Here is a 19,617-nt window from a genome sequence, read left to right as displayed (position 1 = left end):
TGTTTGCCAAAACTTTTTCAATTATGTTATAAAGGCTGCTTAAAAGGCTGATAGGTCTAAAGTCTCTGACATTCAAGCAGCCTTCCTTCTTAGGGATAAGTTTGATGAAAGTAGAGTTAGTACCTTTGTTAATTTTTGCTGACCTATAAAAGTCTGCAAACACTTTGAGTAAGTCATCTTTCACAAGATCCCTACACTCAGGATAGAAATCGGCTGAGAAACCATCCAGCCTGGGAGCCTTATCTTCATCAATGGAGAACACTGCTTCATTGATTTCCACTTCATCAAATTCTCTTTCCAGCCAACTTCTACTTTTCTCTGAAATCTTCTCACAATTCCAAGAAATCAGGTTTGACCTCCAAGTCCTATCAGAAGAGTAAAGGTCCGTAAAAAAAATCAGCAATCTCCTTTTTTATCTGAATCATGTCAGCCACTTCTTAACCACCCACCTTCAGTTTGGAAATCTGATTTTTCCTACTTTGAGAATTAGCATATCTGTGGAAGAACCAGGTGTTACCATCACCCTCCTTAATTCATTGGATTCTCAATCTGTGTCTCCAATATATTTCCTCCCTATGCATAAGGTCTCCCACTTTTAAAAACTTAAATCCCTGAACCTGACCTAAAACCCATTTAAGGTTGACCCAACACTAACCTGATATGGTCAGGTCAATGTGGTTTTTCCACTTAAACCTGAACCACTAACATGCTTAGCTCAATGTTTATTGAAAACATTCCTTGAACCTCTCATCCATCTTAATGCCCAAAGACTGTTCTTTAATAAGATGACATGCATTGTAATTTGTAAGCATTGTAACTGCAATATACATCAATGAAAATTCACCTCAGCATTGATGTAAGATAGGGTAGGGGGTCCCACAAATTTCAGATTTGTGGTGGGCTCTGGAGAGTGAAGGGTCTGATTTTCTGGTTTTTACTCTTATTACTTCTTTTATAAAGTCTTATGTTTTGTTTTGTTTTTTTTCTGGTAAATAAGTCTTATCCAATCCTTCTAATGCAGTGCTGGCTTTTCCTGTAAAGGAGATGTAGAGTGAGCAGGCTCTACCTAAGATTATGACTCTGTTGGGAGGTCTATAACTCGAGTATCAAAAAACCCTTGTGAGATTTGCAAAGGAGAAGGCCAAATTGGTGTGCTTCCCCACACATCTATTCCTTTTGTCTTACAAGCAGAGAATACTTACTGCTTGTTCATCTTCTGCCCTTTTGTGGCAAGCATTTTGTTGAAGTTCTTTTACCTTCTCTGGTGATCTAGAAAGCCTCTTCATAATGTGGAGATGCATTAGGGCAGGGAATCCACATTATGGATATTATCGGAGGAAAGGAATGATGGAAATTTTAAGGGGAAGAAGAAAGTATCACAATTAAGGTGATTCATTGGGTCAAATCTTGCAAATCTTCGGCAACATATCTATGGGTGATTTCTCAAGAGGTTGGCAATGGATAGCAAATCTTTGACAACATATCTATGGGTGACAACATATCTATGGGTCAACTCTAGAGTCAGCATCTCTTCAAATGGAGTCCTCCAATCTCGTTTCAGATTAAGTTAAACTTTGATGGAAGCTGTATGGGCAACCTTGGCCCCTCTGGTATGGGAGGAGGTATTTTTTGAGATTGTAATGGTTCAATCATAGCCTCATAATCTGTACCAATTAGGCATTGGGGCTCCACAAGAGTGGAGCTAACAGCAGAGTACTTCAAGGCCTAAGACGAGAAAATTTGCTTGACTTCCATAACTTAATAGCGAAAGATCCTAAAGTGGTGATAGACTGATTAAGGAACAATAGTTGAGTCTAATGACATCCATTAGGAAAAAGCAGAGTCACATCACAACATCAAAATGTTGCCAAGGAAATTCAAGACTTGGAGAGGGGAAGAACCAGCCATTGTAATTGGGTACATAGATCAGCCAACCATATGGTTGATGCTTGATCCAGGTAAGGGGTAAGCTGATCTGAGCTGTTTTGAGGACAGCTGAGGGACAATCAGCTCTAACAATAAAGCAATGGTGGGGCTGGGATTAAACAGCAGGTTCTGGCCTATTGCTTGTGGTTCTTAATGCTTTCTATATATTACATTCTTTTTCACATCTAACAAAATTTTTAGTTATTTGTTTTGTTGATCAATAACTAGAAACTTTATTAAAGATATGAAACTATGTGAAGCTTAGGTGCAAAGGAGAGGTAAAAAGACTTAACTCCCCATCAAAGAGTACAAGGAAAAATAAAAAATTAGCCCAAAAACTCGAATCCCTATTCACCCCTTGCTTTGCTAACCCATCAGCAAAGGAATTAGCAGTCCTCTTCACCCAGTTGTAATGAACCACCATATCCCTACTCGGCCATTTAAATTTATTCTTCTCATTGTTATAACTCCATAAGCCACTGTCTCCCCCTTTTAGCCACCTAATCACCACCTCTGAGAGAGAGAGAGAGAATTCCCAAAATCAATACCTCCTCTTCTGGCTTCCTTCCCTTATTTATACTACTTCCATTACAATTCTGTTATATCAGCCTCTCCAATTGTCCAGTTTGTTATTTAGTTCGAGTGGTTGGCTATCAGTTACATTACTTAAAGGCTGATGTTGCCTTTTCTTGTGCACTTGTCCATCTGTTCCCCTTATTTGTGTCTTAACACCCAATCCCAAAAGGCTCTGGGTTCCTTAAACAGCTGCCATCAAAATTTAGTTTTATGAACCCAGAAGGAGGAGGGGACCACAAAGGACTACAGCACCTCTTACAGAGGGCAGAGGAAGCTATCTCCTTCCAATTTCTCACCAGATCAGCCACAAAATAATTTGAGAACAGTTCCATAGTTTTCAACCAATGTGCCACCCTTAACAGAATTAGATCCAATAAGTTTCCGATGGTTCTTTCCTCATCTGAAAATATTTGTGAGTTTCTTTCTTCCCATAGAGTCCAACACACTGCAGCCCTGGTGCTTCTCCACATAGTCTTCCCTCTTTTCTTCGGCCATCTGAAAAAGGAGGGAGAAAAAAAGCTTTCGGCACTCCCAGGGGGTATCCAAACACACCAAAAATGGAAAAGACCCACTCCCAAACGGATTTAGCAACCGAACAAGTAACCATAAGGTGGTAACCAGTTTCCCCATCAGCTTTACAGAGAGTACATCTATTAGGAAGTAAACAAGAGTCGGGTCTCTTCTTTTGAAGTAGGTCATTTGTGTTAATTCTTTCCAGAAAAGTTTCCTAGCAAAAACTACCAACCCGAGGAGGAATGGGTCTACTCCAAATTTCTTTAACCGGGAAAGACAACCCAATGGGATCAGAAGGCTGAGTTAAAGTCTCAAAAATGAGGCACAAGAGAAAACACCTGAAGAGGAGGGAATCCAAAATCTAGTGTCCTCCTTATTGGGATCCAAGAAAACATTTTCATGGATAGCTAACAAAGACAAAAGGTGGTCCAAGTCTGCATCCCTAATTGCCCTTCTCATCCCTAATTTTGTTATGAATAACAAAATTTTTAGTTATTCATAAAAAGAAAAAAAAAGAAACTGGCAAGAGCCACATAAATGGATCTCATAGTGATTTTTCCTTTTGGCTTCTCTTTCCAAGTTAGTTCATCTCTTTGGTGCAACAAGATGGATGCATCTTACCCATTCAAAAAGGGTTTTCTCTTAAAGCCATGTGGGATGACTTCTTTGTGTATCCATTCTTGAGATAACTAGCTTTTTCCTCTGCTCTTTAAGATATGTAGAAGTGCAACTTTTGTCATTAAAGTAAGAATACTTCTCATGTTTTAGACTTGGTGTAACTCAGCCATGGACTTTTAGTTGTCTTCCTCCTTGTTTTGTGCAGTTTCACTCCAACTGTATCTGGTTCTGCATGTTGGTTTTGTAGGTAATTGCAAACAAGATCAAACGTTGCAAAACTGATTCATTTTCAGGGTTTGTAGTTACTCTACATTTTCAGTCTTAAGTTTTGCTCTCTTTATATTTTTCTGTCTTGATTTTTTTCCCATCTTTCTCTTGATCAGCATGAACCTTTTGCATGTAATTTTCCTTTTCTTTATAAGGGGTTTCTATCTAACCTGTAATTTAACTGATCATAATGACTTTTTTTTCCCTCATTTGATTCTTTTGTATATTTGTCATCTAGATTGGAATTTGACAATCCTGACAGACCTGAATGCAATAATCTTCTTTCAATTTTTCAACTCATTACTGGAAGGACAAAGGAGGTACTGGAACTTAATATTTTTTCTTTGGTTTTAAACAACACCAAGGCTTTTGTATGGTTGTCTATGCTGCCGATTTTTGTAGGTTTATTTAGTTCCCTTTTTTTCTTAATCTTTCAAGGATTCTAGGGTCATTATCTGCAACCATGCAAAGCAGAAAGACGATTTCATGGGTTATAATATATCAACTTGATATAGCTTTTTTGGTATAACTCAATATAGTATTACGCTATTAGTAAAAATGTTCTAAATATTTTCATATAAAGTACACCTAACATGATGTACAACAGTCTATTATTATAGGCTTCAGTGCTTGCCCTGTTTCTATTGTTGTTCAATCATTGCATCCATATGTTATTCTTTTTTATTGTAAACAAAATTACTTGTGTTCCATGGTAATCATATGGATATTCCTTTTTCTATTGGTAGTAAACCAAAGAGATTTCATTAAGATAAAAAGTTAGTACAATGCCAAATAGGGCGATGAGACTTTAATAATCAGAATTTTTGTTAGTAATTTTAGTATAACCGAATAAGTAGAAGTAATAAAGCATCAAAGAGAGTGCAGAGAAGAGAAAATGAGGAGATAATACATGAGAGATTGAAGGTAAAAAATTCTTGGGGTGTGTACATCCTCTTCTATTTATATATTCTGCCTTATTAAATGAAATTGACAAAAATATTCTGCCTTATTAAATTGAAATAGAACAGCAATATAACAAGTGAACCTTGGGTTATGTTGTATTTTTCTTTAACCTATGGAATAAATCTCACATTGTGCATGTGACTAAGGTGTTTTCATGGCTAGAAGTTGGTTTAATTGGTTCAGGCCCTACTAACAAGTATGAAAAATTGTATAAAAGAAGGGGGGCAAGGCAAAGAGTTTCTGACCATGGGGTTCATGCTGAAGAGGAGGTTGTGCAGCTAAACTTAAGCTGCAGGAACAGGAAAGCGTTGGGTTCACTTATAGGGGAGGTAGAGACAAGTGGAGTTTCGGAGGAGAAGAATAGGGAGGAAGTTAGTGAAGTTGAAGAAAGAGTTTTTGAGGTGTCCTCAGAGGGATAGGGTGAAGGAGCAAGGTAGTATGGAGATTGAGAAGTTGGTTGACAGGGATGTCAAGGTTGGGAAATCCTTAAGCTTGTTTTTCTTAGGAGGTGAAGCTCTTTCTAGGAGAGTTTTTTTTTTTTTTTGTTTTTTGATGAATAAAGAAAGATTTTATTACTTCAAGACTTAATAGAGAACTTTAAAGAGTTTGAGAGGAACAAAAGGGAAGAAAGACTGAAGAAATCTGTTGAGGGGAAGTTTGGAATGAGGAGGGTGGGCAGGAGTTACTTGAGGGGGAGGAGTGAAGTTGGAGTTGAGTAGGGGGTGGGGTCGTGAGGCTTGATTTTGGGAAGATATTTTGTTTGCATCCTGATTGTCCAAAGCAGAGATTTTTTTTTTTTTGTGAGTTTTCGTTTTTGAAAGGAGGAGAGGGTGTTGGTGTAGAGACTGTGAGAAGATCTAGCCGCAGGACTATTTCTGTACTTTTACTTTTGTTTGTTGTATAACTATTCTTTGTACTCTCTTTCTTTTGTACACTAAGGACAGATTTGTCCTTTTACCTTTTCAATACAAATATATCTTTTAGGGTGTCGACTGACACATGGTGTCACACTCACCAAATCTGTTCTCTTTCTTTCTCTCTTTCTGAACCTTCGACTTGACTCTGACAGTTGGGTATGTAGGTGGCTGCCCTTTGGGGCTGCTATTAGTTGTTTTTTTGGTGGTTATTTTTTAGCACCCTATTGGTGGTTGTATGCTGCTTTCTTTTTTATTTTTTAATAAAATTTTTCCTTTTACAATCAAAAGAAAAGGTGTTGTCCCAACCTTAATGAACTTAAGAGTTGGATAGCCAGCCCTTGCAAAGTGGAATTATGTTTTTTCCCCTTATGACCCATCATAATTAGGGTGCAAATTGGGCGGGTTGGGTTGAGTTCAGGGTCAACCTAGGACCAATCCTAAGATTCAAGCCTTGGACTTACGCTTGGTCTAATCTAAGGTCAACCCTGACTGCCTGAGTTTACTGGCTTTAGCCCAACCTTAGCTTAACCCAATACTTTGGGGTGGCAATTTCTGACCCAACCCACTTGACCCATCCAATCCATCCACCTGTAACCCACCCAAACCCATCCATTTAAGATGTGAGTTGAATATGTGTTGACTGACCCATTGGGTCAAATTAAAAGGATTGGGTTAGGTTGGGTCATGGGTATCCATTTGGATCAATCATATGAAAGAAGTTCTATGTCACCATTTTCAATTTTTATTCTCTCTCTCTCTCTCTCTCCCCTCTCTGTTCTTCCAATTGTCTCTCCTTATTTCTCTCTCCTCTCTCCTCCCTATTCCCTCTTTTTTCTCTCCTCTCCTACAAATCTGTCCTCTCTTTCTCTCTCTTAATGAATCTCAATTTTTGTGTTTGTGTTGAAACCAACCAAATAAGGACATGTGGCAACATAGGAAACACCTAAAGATTTTTTTCCTCAGTAAGGATTTATTTACATAGTTTCAAATGTTCAAATGGGTCAAAATAGGTGGCTTATGTTGGGTTGCAACCCATGTACATACAAAATATATGGGTAATCAATGGATGTGTATGGTAGATGGATTGGTTGGTCTTCAACCCACATCCAACCCAACCCAACTCATCCAATTGCCATGGTGACACCCCTAACACAACTCAGGCTGGCCAGTGCAGCTTGTTTGGGTTTGAAAGGCTTTATGAATATGTTTTTGCACGGCTATCTTTAATTTGGCTTTATTATCTCAATTTAGGAGTAGAATGGATTGAAAATATGTACAAATTTCATTAACAAATTACAAATGTACATATACATATTTTATACATTTAGACATGTATATATAATTAGAAAAAGATGTTTTATATAAATAAAATGCATACATGTATTTATGTGGTCGTTCTCAGGTTGAGTCAGGCCAGGCTTGGGTTAAGCTTGCCCAAGTTGTAACCCTAATCATAATAGATGTGGTCAAAACCATAATGGGCCTATGAGCTGGGCCACTGTATCTTTAAATAGGCTAAAATAAATCTCATTAAGAATCAGCCTTACATACATTAGAGGCATCCCTTAATGGGCTTAACGATGGGCCTGTAAGAGTTGTTTCATGAGCTGGGTGGCCAACCCAGCCCTAATATGATTGGGACTTCAAAAACATACAATAATTAATAGAAAACAATTTGGATGTAGGCTCCATTGTTTTCAATTCTACACTTAGCATGCAATATAGTCTCCTCTTTTTACTGCTACCAAAGAACTCCTTCAAATATCTTCAAGAAGAGAAATAAATTAACCTTGTAATCCAGGCATCCAGACATATACTTTATTTTATTTTTATACCCTTTTGGCTAGATCATGGTGTTGGCCAAAGCTGTTCTTATCAGTCCCATTTTGACAGTTGAGGTACTCAACCATTGGACTGATAGCAGTAGCCAATAATGGTTGCTAGTATGTTGTCTAGTCGGCTACGGCTGCTATTACCAATCCAAACTTCATGAGATTTCAGCTGATGGTACCTAATCCTGTTAACTGATAATAGTAGCAATATTGGTAGACAACCATTAAGTTATCTATGATGGTTTTGTATTGTGAGTTGTGACTACAGTGTGAACACATTGTAGATTGCAGGGAAGGTTTTAGTGATCTCCAAGTGTGAAAACAGAAGAGCAAATAATCAACATTGCTAATCAAAGGTTATAGTGATCTCCATGGGTAGATCCAGTTAAAAGCTTTAAGAACTAAAGGTGATATCTAGGTGTAGATCACATTAAAAGAGCAATGAATCAAGATTACAAATCAAAGGTTATGGTGAACTCTAGGTCTAGGTCACAATGAAAACCTTTAAGGTTCAGAGGATATGTCCGGGTGTAGATCGCAAATAAAGCCTTTAAAGATAGTAAAAATTGGTCATAAAGACTTAAAAGTTCAACGATTTATCAAGATTCAGGTTTAAAATAAAAAATTTACTGAGATTAGTGGCTTTGATGATCTCTAGGTCTAGATCATCATATAGAATCTTTAAAGAGTAATAAGGATCTAGATTAAGGATTAAACACTAAAGATTTATCAAGACTAAGGTTTTGATGATATCCAAGTGTAGATAACGATATTGGAACTTTTAAAATAATTAACAAAAGCTCAATGATCGAGAGTTAAAGATTCAAAGATTTACTAAGATTCTTTACAAAAAAAATAATTAAGATTAAGGATTAAAATTAAAGATTTATGAATCAAATAATAAATAAAATCTGATATTAGAAGAAGATAATAGCAAGGAGAGAGAAGAATAAGAAAAAGACAAGAAAAGGAGTGAAGAGAAAATCAAATTGTGGATCTCATAATGTGTCCCCCAATCTCTTATATAATGCCCATTTTGAAAAATTCAAAAGGTCTGAATGCACTTAATGCAGCTGATAAATCAACTTTTTGGTGAAGCTAGTTTTAATAGCTCCTTCAAAGTGGATCAGTCAACACAGCTCAATCAAAGCTGAAGTCCTCCCAAATGGGCTCATAGTTGCTTGAAATATGTGAAAATTACAAAAGTATACCTAATAAGGTGGCATCAACAACAGACGATAAGAAACTAAAATAGGCCCAGGGTGCAATAACAATAAACCCATCGGCCAAATAAAAGTAAAACAATTAAAAGTAGCTAATAATTCCACTTCTAATCCTGTGAGCACATGTTCAAAAATATGTTAGCTTTTGAAGAATGGGATTGACATTTTATTGATTTCCTATAAACTGATAGTAGAATATAAGATGGTTTGGTCCAGTGTTTTAAAAGCACATGGTGCAAAAAAAAGCACAAGGGGCATTTTGCTCCCGAGATGTGAGGTGCAAGGCGAGACACCTTTTTCGAAGCAAGCTCAAAAATGCAAAAATGCTGAAAAAATTCAAAAGAAAACGAAAATTAAAAATGCAAAAAATGTTAAACATGATATTTATTAAAATATAAACTTAAGTTTTAAAATAAATGTTTAAAAAAAACCTAATGGCTAACCTCCAACATATTAGTAATGTTGGTCGTGCATTCCCCCTTTGTATAGCAGCTTGTTATACTTGTTTTAATTTTTCAATGAAATTGTACTCTCTCTCTCTCAAAAAAAAAAAAAAAAACCTTCAACATATTAGTGAGAGTTCAATGAGAGAGGAGATCAGCTAATGGGCTGGTAGACTTTCTGGCTAAGCAAGGGGTGCATAGGGGTCATTTATTTTGGGCTCATTTTTACTCTTGTTTTGCTTTTGAGGCCGCGACTCACCCCCTTTTATGGATATTGTATGCTGTATCCTGTAATAGTTCTTATTTATTTAATAGAATGCTTTTCATTACTCATAAAAAAATTAAAGTACATAAACATAACATTTAAAGCATATTTAAAACGGAAATTTAAAAATAAAATCAGGCATAACATATAAAACATATTCAAGCATGTAACACGCTCAATGTCTTTATTTTTTTCCCAATTGCGTTACTTCAAATAGCTAATGTGGTGTTAAACATTATGCATTCCTGATTCTACAAGCGACATTTGTACCAAGCCCCTCAAGATGAGCCCAAACAAGTCCATATCAGAGTCTTAAATTCTTAATCCCTGTAAAAAGGTTTTGCAATTTTAATTTTTAAAATATCTTTTAGTAGGATGAATGAGTGAGCAACATTAGTAAATGGGGGTTTTCAAAGTGCAAATTTTCAAAAGGTGTGTGCCTGGGCTGAAGTGCTGGTGCGCATTTTGAAAGTGTTACGCCTAGTGCCTTTTAAATCACTGGTTTGGTCACATGCTTAGAAGACTAACTGCTCCAGTTAGAAAAAGTGATTTGTTACACATCGAAGGGTCTAGAAGAGCTTGGGGTAGACCAAAAAGAACATGGGTAGTAGTAAGAAATGATTAATTAGTAATAGTTTAACTAATTAATAGAACGGATTGGGATAAGGCATGGATGATGATGGTGAAACTACTAGTATTTTTAATTTTTTTTTTCATTTTTTACTGTTGGATTTGGCCAAACTTTTGTCACTGAATTGGTCTTGGTTATTTTTTCCACCTTCATGGCTACAATACCACTTCAATCGGTTTGCAATCTTAAATATGAAGGACATTTAGTTGTATAGTTTCGCGTTTCTCAGTTGGCATTTCGTAATTTCTCTTATGCACTAAATACTGAAAATTCCTCTTCTACAGGAAGTTGCACGAGAATGTCAAGATATGAATTGGGGCACATTCAAAACCCTCCTTGCAGATGCTTTGATTGATCATCTACACCCCATCCAGGTTGTCTCAATATAATGTCTTCATAGGTGCTCTTGTAGTGGTTAAATTATAAGTAGAATGTATTAGTTTTGTTATTATAATTGACCTTAAAAAAGGAAAATAATAAGGATAAAATAAGAAAAGTAAAGGGAAAGTAGTTCAGATTCTAGGAAGAAGAAGAAGAAGAAAGGGAAGAGAAGTGAGAAAGAGGGTTTCCAATTGAGTGTTCAAAAGTATCACTTCCTCTATACTGTCGATCCTATTTGTTTATTCTTCAAATATATTCAAAATTACATTTGTGCCCTTACGTTAGAACTCTATGGGAGAGAATAGAAAAATGACAAAAAGATTGATATACCCCTGCCAACTAGACTTTAACACTCTCCCTCAAGTTGGAGCATATATATTATAATGCTGGATGGGGCATATAATCCATTCTTGTACGGCTCAAACTATTGGTAAAAAGATTGGCTAGTTTGTCTTTTGACTTTACATATAGTGTGAAAACATCTCCGCTTACTATTTTTTCCGTCACAAAATGACAGCAACCTCTATGTGCTTAATTCTCTCATGAAAAATTGGATTCGAAGTAATGTTTGTAGTAACTTGATTGTCACAAAACAGTTTAATGGGTCTGTCCACAAGAATGCCTATCTCCTGAAGGAGATGCTTCAACCAAATCAATTCATAGGTGGTGTATGCTATCTCTTTGTACTTGGTTTCTGCACTGATCCTGGCAACTACACTTTGCTTTTTTACTTTCCTAAGTAATAAGATTTCCACAGAGAAATATACAATAGGCCGTAGTGGATTTCCTATCCATTAAGGATCCTGCCCAATCAACATCTAAGTACCCTTCTAGTAGTAATTGTCCCCCTTTCTTCTATAGTATACCATGGCTTGGACTTGGAGCATCCTTTAAATACCTCAACACTCTCATAACACCTTCCCAGTGAGCACTTTTGGGATTCTCTATAAATTGGCTTAATTCCCCTACACTGAATGAGATATCAGGTCTAAAGATCGCAAGGTAAATCAGTTTCCCAACTAACCTCCTATATCTTTTGGGATCACTTAATGGATCCCCTTGACTATCAGTTATCTTCACATTAGGATCCATGGGAATCTCTGTGACAAGGAAATTCCTCACTTTCAACAAGCAATTTTAATAACCAAGAAATACTTCAAGGAGCCTAGATCCTTGGTTTGGAAGTGTTCTTGTAAGAACTGCTCCAGTTCAAAGATTCCTTCTACATCACTACTGGTGAGAACAATATTATGAACATATACTGCCAATAGAATCATCTTAGAAGAAGAGTTCTTGCTAAAAATAGAATGATCAACACTGCATTGTTTTAGGCCAAATTCCTGCATCACATTACTAAACCAGCCAAACCGTGGAGACTGTTTCAGCCCATAAATTTCTTTTCTCAGTTTGCACACCTTTCCTATCTGCCCTTGAACAACATACCTAGGGGGTTGCTCCATATACACTTCCTCCTAAAGGTCACCATGAAGGAAATGCATTATTGACATCAAGCTGGAATAGGGGTCAATCAAAGTAGGCAGCTAAGGAAATAACTACCTGTACAGAACCCATTTTTAGAAATTGGAGAAAATGTTTCTGAATAATCAACACCTTAAGTTTGTGTGTATCCCTTGTCCAATAAGCAGGCCTTTAATCACTCAACATTAGAACACTACTATCTTGGCATCATCTTGGTAATGTTTCACTGTATACACCCATCAATAGCCAACTGCTTATTTTCCAGGAGGTAAGGAGGTAAGATCCCACATATGATTGGACTGAAGAGCATGAAATTCCTCGTTATCGACCTTAAGAAAAGGAAAATAATAAGGATTAAAATAAGGAGATAAGTAAAGGGGAAAGTTCTAGGAAGAAGAAGAAGAGAAGAAGATTTCTAGTCAATAGAGATCAAAAGTATCGGCCCCTCCATACTGTCGATCCTATTTGTTCATTCTTCAAATATATCCAAAATTACATTTGTGCCCTTACATAAGAACTCTATGGGAGAGAATAGAAAATAACAAAAAGATTGATATACTCTTGCCAACTAGACTTTAATAGTTATCTTGCATACTTAGAACGGGCATGTTGATGTTCCTTTTGTTTCTTGGTTTGTATGAACTAGCAGTGGTGTAGGGGGTGCTGTTACAGACCTGGCCTTTCCTTTTCTGGGTTTGTGTGAACCAGTAAATGATAACAGTATTGTTATCACATTCGTTCCTGTGGGCTAGTGTGAAACTTTAAACTGAACAGAAGTGGTGGCATACTGACATTGTGTAGTGACAGCAGTGGTGATTTTTCCTTTCAGGGTTCATGCGACTCCTATAAAGGACTGCAGTGGTACTGGTGGTGGATTTTTGACTGTTTTTTTTGGAGGCCGTTTGTTCTTTGTTAACTTGAATCTTGTTTCTTGTTGGAGAATCCTAGCTATGGATGATTCAGTCACATCTAGAATATAAGGAGAAAATCATAATTTTGGTAGTGTTGGTAAAAGTATCAACTTCCTGAATCTTGTTTCTTGTTGGAGAATCCTAGCTATGGATGATTTAGCCACATCTAGAATATAAGAAGCGAATCACAATTTTGGTAGTGTTGGTAAAAGTATCAACTTTTGGATATCTATTACACCTGTAGATAGGCTTACTTGGAGTGAGCAAAATTAGTTTGACACTCTGACTATGTATTGGTGGAAGTGGAAAACTGGGATATCTTAATAGGAAAATTAAAGAATCACAAGAAGACAGTCCAGCACATGACAAGTAGGAACAGGATGACTATATGGTCATTTCCTTGTTATCCTGTTTGCAACCTACCTTAAGGAAGAACTTTATGTGGTTTGAAACAGCCAAGGAAATATGGGATCAGGCCAAATGTGCATACTCAGAAGAGAGACACTTTACTCAAGTATATCATCTTTAAGTTGAGTCGTTCTCTTGTTGACAAGGGAGATGAGTCCTGTCCATCTATTACACCGTTCTTTACTCTTTGTGGATAAAGCTGGATCTATAGGAGACCATAGATTGGGAGAGTGAGAAAGATTCTACAGCCATTTTTTTTGTAGGAATTAAGAATTCAAGACCCTAACATGCACTTGTTTGGGCTTGCCTCAAGGGACTTGGTACAAAAGCGGCTCGTAGAATTGTGAATGAAAAATATTTAACATCACACTAGCTATTTGAAATAATGCAAATATGCAATTGGGAAAGAAATAAAGAAATTTGAAAGGTTGACATGCTTGAACATGTTTTCCATGCTATGTTTGAGATAATCAGTTTTTTAAAAATTTGGTTTAAAATTAAAGTTTGCTTTTTTAATTAATACTAAATTAAAAAAAAACAGCCTTTTGAGAAGAAATGACTGTTTAGAAAGATGCAAAAAATCAAAAGAAAGTAGCAGAAATGAGAGTTCAAGAGGAGAGAAGATGAAGAAGAAGGTGGCGGCAACTTGGGTTCAGAGAGAGAGATTTTCGAACATAATCTCTTCTCTTACACCCTTAATTCTATTTTATTAAGTTAAGCTTTGGTAATTTATAGAGAAGCTCCTAGTTGGGCAGAAAATTAAAAAGACATAACATAAGAAAGAATAAGCCCAGATTAAGGCCCATTATAGCAAAGAACATAAAAGATAAAAAAGGATAAACAGCCTATTGGCCATTCGGCCCATCTTCTCTACACTCCCCCTCAAGCTGAGCATTGATGTTAATCATGCCAAGCTTGCCAGTATCATGCTGAAGTTTAGCCTTGGGAATGCCCTTGGTGAGGAAATCTGCTAACTGTCCTTCAGAGGTGATGAAAGGTAGACACACTTCTCCAGAAGCCAGTCTTTCTCGAATGAAGTGTCTGTCAACTTCAGTATGCTTAGTCCTGTCATGTTGCACTAGGTTGTGAGCAATGTTGATGGCGGCCTGATTATCACAGTATAACATCATTGGCTTATCATGCTCAATACCCAGTTCCTCCATCAAGGATTTAAGACACAATAGTTCAAAAACTCCATGAGCCATGGCTCTGTATTCTGCTTCGATTGAAGATCGAGCAACAACTGATTGTTTCTTGCTTCTCCAAGAGACAATATTACCTGCCACCAAGCTACAGTACCTAGAGGTAGATCTTCTGTCATCAATGTTTCCAGCCCAGTCAGCATTTGTGTAGGCTTCAAGTTTCATATGGCCATGCTTGGCAAATAGAATCCCCTTTCCAGGGGAGCCCTTCAAATAACATAGAATCCGCTCTGCTGCTGCCATATGAGTATCCCTGGGAGCATGCATGAACTGATTGATGCAACTGACAGCGTATGCAATGTCTGGCCGAGTCATGCATGGATAAAGAAGTTTTCCAAGTGGTCTCTGGAAGACTCCCTTATCTTCTAACAATATTCCATCTGAAGCAGAGAGTTTATGGCTCATATCGATAGGAGTAGTAACTGGTCTAGCACCCATCTTCCCTGTTTCAGAGAGCAAATCAAGAACATACTTCCTTTGAGAGATAAGGATCTCATCCTTGGATCTAACAACTTCTATGCCAAGAAAGTATCTCAATTCCCCTAAATCTTTGATCTCAAACTCTGTATGAAGGAAAGATTTGGGATCATTGATTCCTGAGACATCATTACCAGTCACAACAATATCATCAACATACACAATCAGGTAAATGGCCAAGGATCCTCTCCTCTTCACAAGGAGGGTATGATTAGATTGTGTCTGTACATAGCCAAAGCTAACAAGGGCAGCCCTAAACCTTTCAAACCATGCTTTAGGGGACTATTTGAGTCAATAAAGAGATTTTTTCAGCCTGCAGACCTTTCCTTTCATATCTGTTTCATACATCATTGGAGGAAGAGATATATAGACATCCTCATGTAATTTTCCATTCAGAAATGCATTTTTTACATCCAATTGATAAAGTGGTCAGTCTGAGTGTGCAACCAAAGATAGCAGAACTCTCACATAAGTCATCTTGGCAACAGGGGCAAAGGTTTCCAGATAATCAATCCCATATGTCTGTTTATAGCCTTTTGCAACCAGCCTAGCATTGTACCTTTCAGTGGTGCCATCAACATGATATTTGATAGTAAAAACCCACTTACAACCTACTGGATCCTTCCCTTCAGGCAAATCAACCACTTCCCAAGTGTCATTCTTGTGCAGAGCATCAATTTCTATTCTCATAGCATCTCTCCATTCTGGAATATTAAGAGCTTTGACACAGACCTAGGAATTGGGTTAGAGGCAACAGAAGAAAGGTAGGAAAAATATGAAGGAGAGAGCAAACTATAAGAAAGGTGTTTGGAAATGCAATGTGCAGTACACTTCCTTTTTCCTTTCCTAATAGCAGTGGGGACATCAAGGTCTGGGAAGGATGGCTCCAAAGGGGCTGTAACAGTACCTATTGTCTCATCTGTAATTGGAAGTGCATGAGGCTCATGTGTTGTAGGGGAAACAACCTACTCATTTCTGGTTCTTTGCCGTTGATACAACCTGGGATTAAAAAGAGGGCGAGGAGGTAAAGGAGGAGGAATAAGAACACTGGAATGAGAGTGAAGTGACTGATCCTCCCTTGATTCATTTGAAGGAGGAAGAGACTCAGCAAAAGACTCAACTGGGACAAGAAGAGGAAGAGAAAACACCTGTGACAAATCCTCCCTCTTTGGACAATGTCTCTCCAGAGAAGAACCATAAAAGGAAGAAAGCTCATCAAATGTGATATCCATTGAGACATACCGAGTGCCAGTCTTCGGATCAAAACAACAGTAACCCTTCTGTGTGGGGGAATAACCAAGGAAGATACACTTGTGGGTTTTTGGTTCAAATTTATGTCTTTGGACACTTGAGATATATACATAACATGTGCAACCAAAGACACGAACAGGAGTAGGAAAAAGATCATTGTCCGGATGAAGGAGACTGAAGGGAGACTTAAACCCTAAAACCCTGGATGGCATACAATCTATAAGGTAGGTAGCAGTGAGAACATCATCACACCAAAACTTTGTAGGAACATGTGAGGCAAATAGAATACTTCTTGCAACTTCATCAATATGTCTATTTTTTCTTTCAGCAACTCCATTCTGTTATGGGGTCCTAACATATAGGAGCTTTGGTGAATAACCCCTAAATCAGTGAGATAGCAGGTCAAGTTTTTCTCAAAATATTCTTTTGCATTGTCGGATCTGAAAATTTTAATCTTGGTATCAAATTGGGTTAGGACAAATTCATGGAATTGCCTCACAAGTTTGGGAACTTCATAAAAAATATCCAAGTGAACCGAGAAAAGTCATCAATGAACAAGATAAAATATTTGTAGCCATCCATAGAGGGTAAGTGGTAAGGCCCCCACACATTAGAGTGCACAATATTAAAAGGAGAAGATCTTTTATTACTCAAAGGATAACTGTTTCTACAATGTTTTGACAGTTCACAAGACTCACAATGAAGTCTGGACAAACTAATTCCCTTAAACAGTTCTGGGAATAAATGACTTAATGCAAAAAAAGAAAGATAACCCAAACGAAAATGACATAACATGACTCGATTGAAGGACTCTATAGATGTAGACCCAAAAGCAACTTTTCCAGGTTGTTCATGGCACTGTCCAGGAGTATCTAGCAGATATATTCCATTTGCCTCACGGCCACTCCCAATCACCTTTTGAGACTCCAGATCCTGAAAAATACAGTAGGAAGGAAAGAAGGTTACACAACAGTTCAATGACTTAGTTAGGCTACTTACAGATAACAAATTTGTATTTAGCTTGGGTACATGAAGAGCAAAAGGAAGAACCAAGGAATTTGTAGTCTTGACGGTTCCCTTGCCGGAGATAGGGGCAAGAGAGCCATTGACTAGGGTGATTTTGTCACGTTTAGGAAGTAAATCATATGAAACAAACAAAGTAGAGAGATTGGTCATATGATCAGAAGCATTAGGATCAATAATCCAAGGGATCCTACGATTACCTGAAATGGTTGCATGATTTGCAGAAGCCCATATACCTGTATGAGCAAATGCATAAGAGGTTTTATTTTCTGAAGGGTTGGAAGAAGAGGTCACACCCTCTAGGTGATTGATCATCCTCCCAAACTTCTCATATTCTGCTTTCATAGCTGCTAACTGCACACTAGCCGTCATCTCTTCAGTTTGGTATCTGTCACTATCTGGACCAACAACAACATTAGCACTCCCTGCCTTTTTATTATCAAACTTCTTCTGAAACCGAAGTGGTAGGAGATTAGGATGCAATTTTCAGCACTTGTCTTTAGTGTGTTTTGGCTTTTTACAGTATTCACAGATAATCTCTTTCTTTTTTGAGCTACTTGGAGTCCCTACAACCCCCTTGGGTTTCACTCCCATATTAGCAAAGTAATCATTTAGACCAGTCCCTTGAACCTGGACATGTCTTCTGCTTTCTTCACTACTTACCAAGGCATATGCTTGAGACAGTTAGACACTATCTTTGGATAAATTATTTTGCTTTGTAATGTCATACTCTGGATTTAGCCCTGTCAAGAACTCAAACACCATATTTCTCTCAACCAGTTTTCTGTAGGTCTCAACATCATTAGTGGTGTCCCAGGTTACAGCTTCTATCAAATCTATTTCTTGCCATAAAGACTTCAGTGTTGAGAAGTATACAGCTAATGGTTTCTCACCCTATCTCAAATTCTTCACATCACTTCTCAGCTTGTAAGCCCTGGCCACATTTAATTTTTGGGAATAGGTTTCAGCAACACTATCCCAAATTTCCTTTGTTGAATTCATCCACAAATAATGCTGACTAATATGTGGTTGCGTTGAGTTCACAAGCCACCCAATAACAGTATAATTTTCTTGCATCCACTTTTCATATGATGGATCATCGTCCGGTGGAGCCTTTTTCCTCCTAGAGATAAAACCCCATTTGCCTCTACTACAAATATGAATCTTTACTGATTGTGACCAAGCCAGATAATTAGTTCCATCCAGCTTGTCTGTGGTCATAGCCAGTAGAGAGTCTACGGGGGCTCCCGAAACCTATCCGGATTCAGCAACATGCTTGTTTTCAAAGTCTGAGGAGTTCATCTTCTTAAACACTTCAAAAATGACTTCAAACAACTTCGAAAAACACCAAATGAAGACATAACAAAAGCTGTGCTGTGAGCCAACCTCTATGCAGCCGTACTAGTAATCTGCGCCACACCTAGAAGCTGGGAGAAATGGAGAAAATTCAGCCGCTCCTTGTAGAATTCACAGAACACCAATCCACTTGATTCGATCTTCAAGAAGGAGAATGAGAAAGCCTTCAGTCACTGAGCGCCTAGGTCAAACTCCCTGTGAGGCCCGCAATCACATTTCTCAAAAAATTTAGGGTTTCAGGCAACACACTTGAATCTGTCAAGGGGACGACAAAACCAGTCCTCTTCTCTCTAGAAACTACTAACAACTGGGCTGAAATAGGTGTCTTTAACTATTCATACGATTCAGTTCTCCATACACACTGTGTATGGGAAAAAATGTGAAAAAAAGGGGAAAAACGAGCTTGCTCTGATACCAAGAAGAAAAACAGCCTTTTGAGAAGAAAGGACTATTTAGAAAGATGCAAAAAATCAAAAGAAAGTAGCAGAATTCAGAGTTCAAGAGGAGAGAAGATGAAGAAGGTGGCGGGAACTTGGGTTCAGAGAGAGATTTTCGAACATAATCTCTTCTCTTACACCCTTAATTCTATTTTATTAAGTTAAACTTTGGTAATTTACAGAGAAGCCCCTAGTTGGGCAAAAAATTAAAAAGACATAACATAAGAAAGAATAAGCCCAGATTAAGGCCCATTACAGCAAAGAACATAAAAGATAAAAAAGGATAAACAGCCTATGGGCCATTTGGCCCATCTTCTCTACTGTTAATATTTTTTGGAATTATTTTGAATTTTCTTTTTTTTTTTGCAAAATTTTAGATTTTTTAAAATAATGCCTTTTGTGCTTATTTTCCCCTTGCACTTTTAAAATACTGGTTTCAATCCATTTTTTGTTGCAATCCTATTTACATCTTTAGATTTGTTTTATAGAAGCATCCCTTTCATGATATTAGGACCAAG

At 37.5% G+C, this 19,617-nt stretch overlaps 1 protein-coding gene across 24 annotated transcripts in view; it reads left to right on the top strand.

Annotated features, from left to right (window-relative positions):
* OVA4 (Nucleotidylyl transferase superfamily protein) overlaps positions 1 to 19,617 on the top strand; it is an 83,243-nt gene that overhangs the window by 29,157 nt on the left and 34,469 nt on the right. For all 24 annotated transcript variants that reach the window (XR_016102122.1, XR_016102121.1, XM_088954172.1 and 21 more), the window contains exons 12-14: positions 3,881 to 3,927; positions 4,139 to 4,220; positions 10,459 to 10,548. Coding sequence is in view for 22 of the 24 variants with exons in the window: in XM_088954172.1 (XP_088810298.1) it covers positions 3,881 to 3,927; positions 4,139 to 4,220; positions 10,459 to 10,548 (219 nt within the window). In the remaining 2 variants the exon portion in view is untranslated. The remainder of the gene's footprint in view (positions 1 to 3,880; positions 3,928 to 4,138; positions 4,221 to 10,458; positions 10,549 to 19,617) is intronic.

Source organism: Nelumbo lutea, chromosome 7 (genome assembly GCF_056320005.1).
Source record: "Nelumbo lutea isolate HS-2025 chromosome 7, American lotus-T2T, whole genome shotgun sequence".
NCBI classification, from domain to species: Eukaryota; Viridiplantae; Streptophyta; class Magnoliopsida; order Proteales; family Nelumbonaceae; genus Nelumbo; species Nelumbo lutea.
Note: the sequence above shows the minus strand (reverse complement) of the source record. Positions and strands in the feature narration are given on the sequence as shown.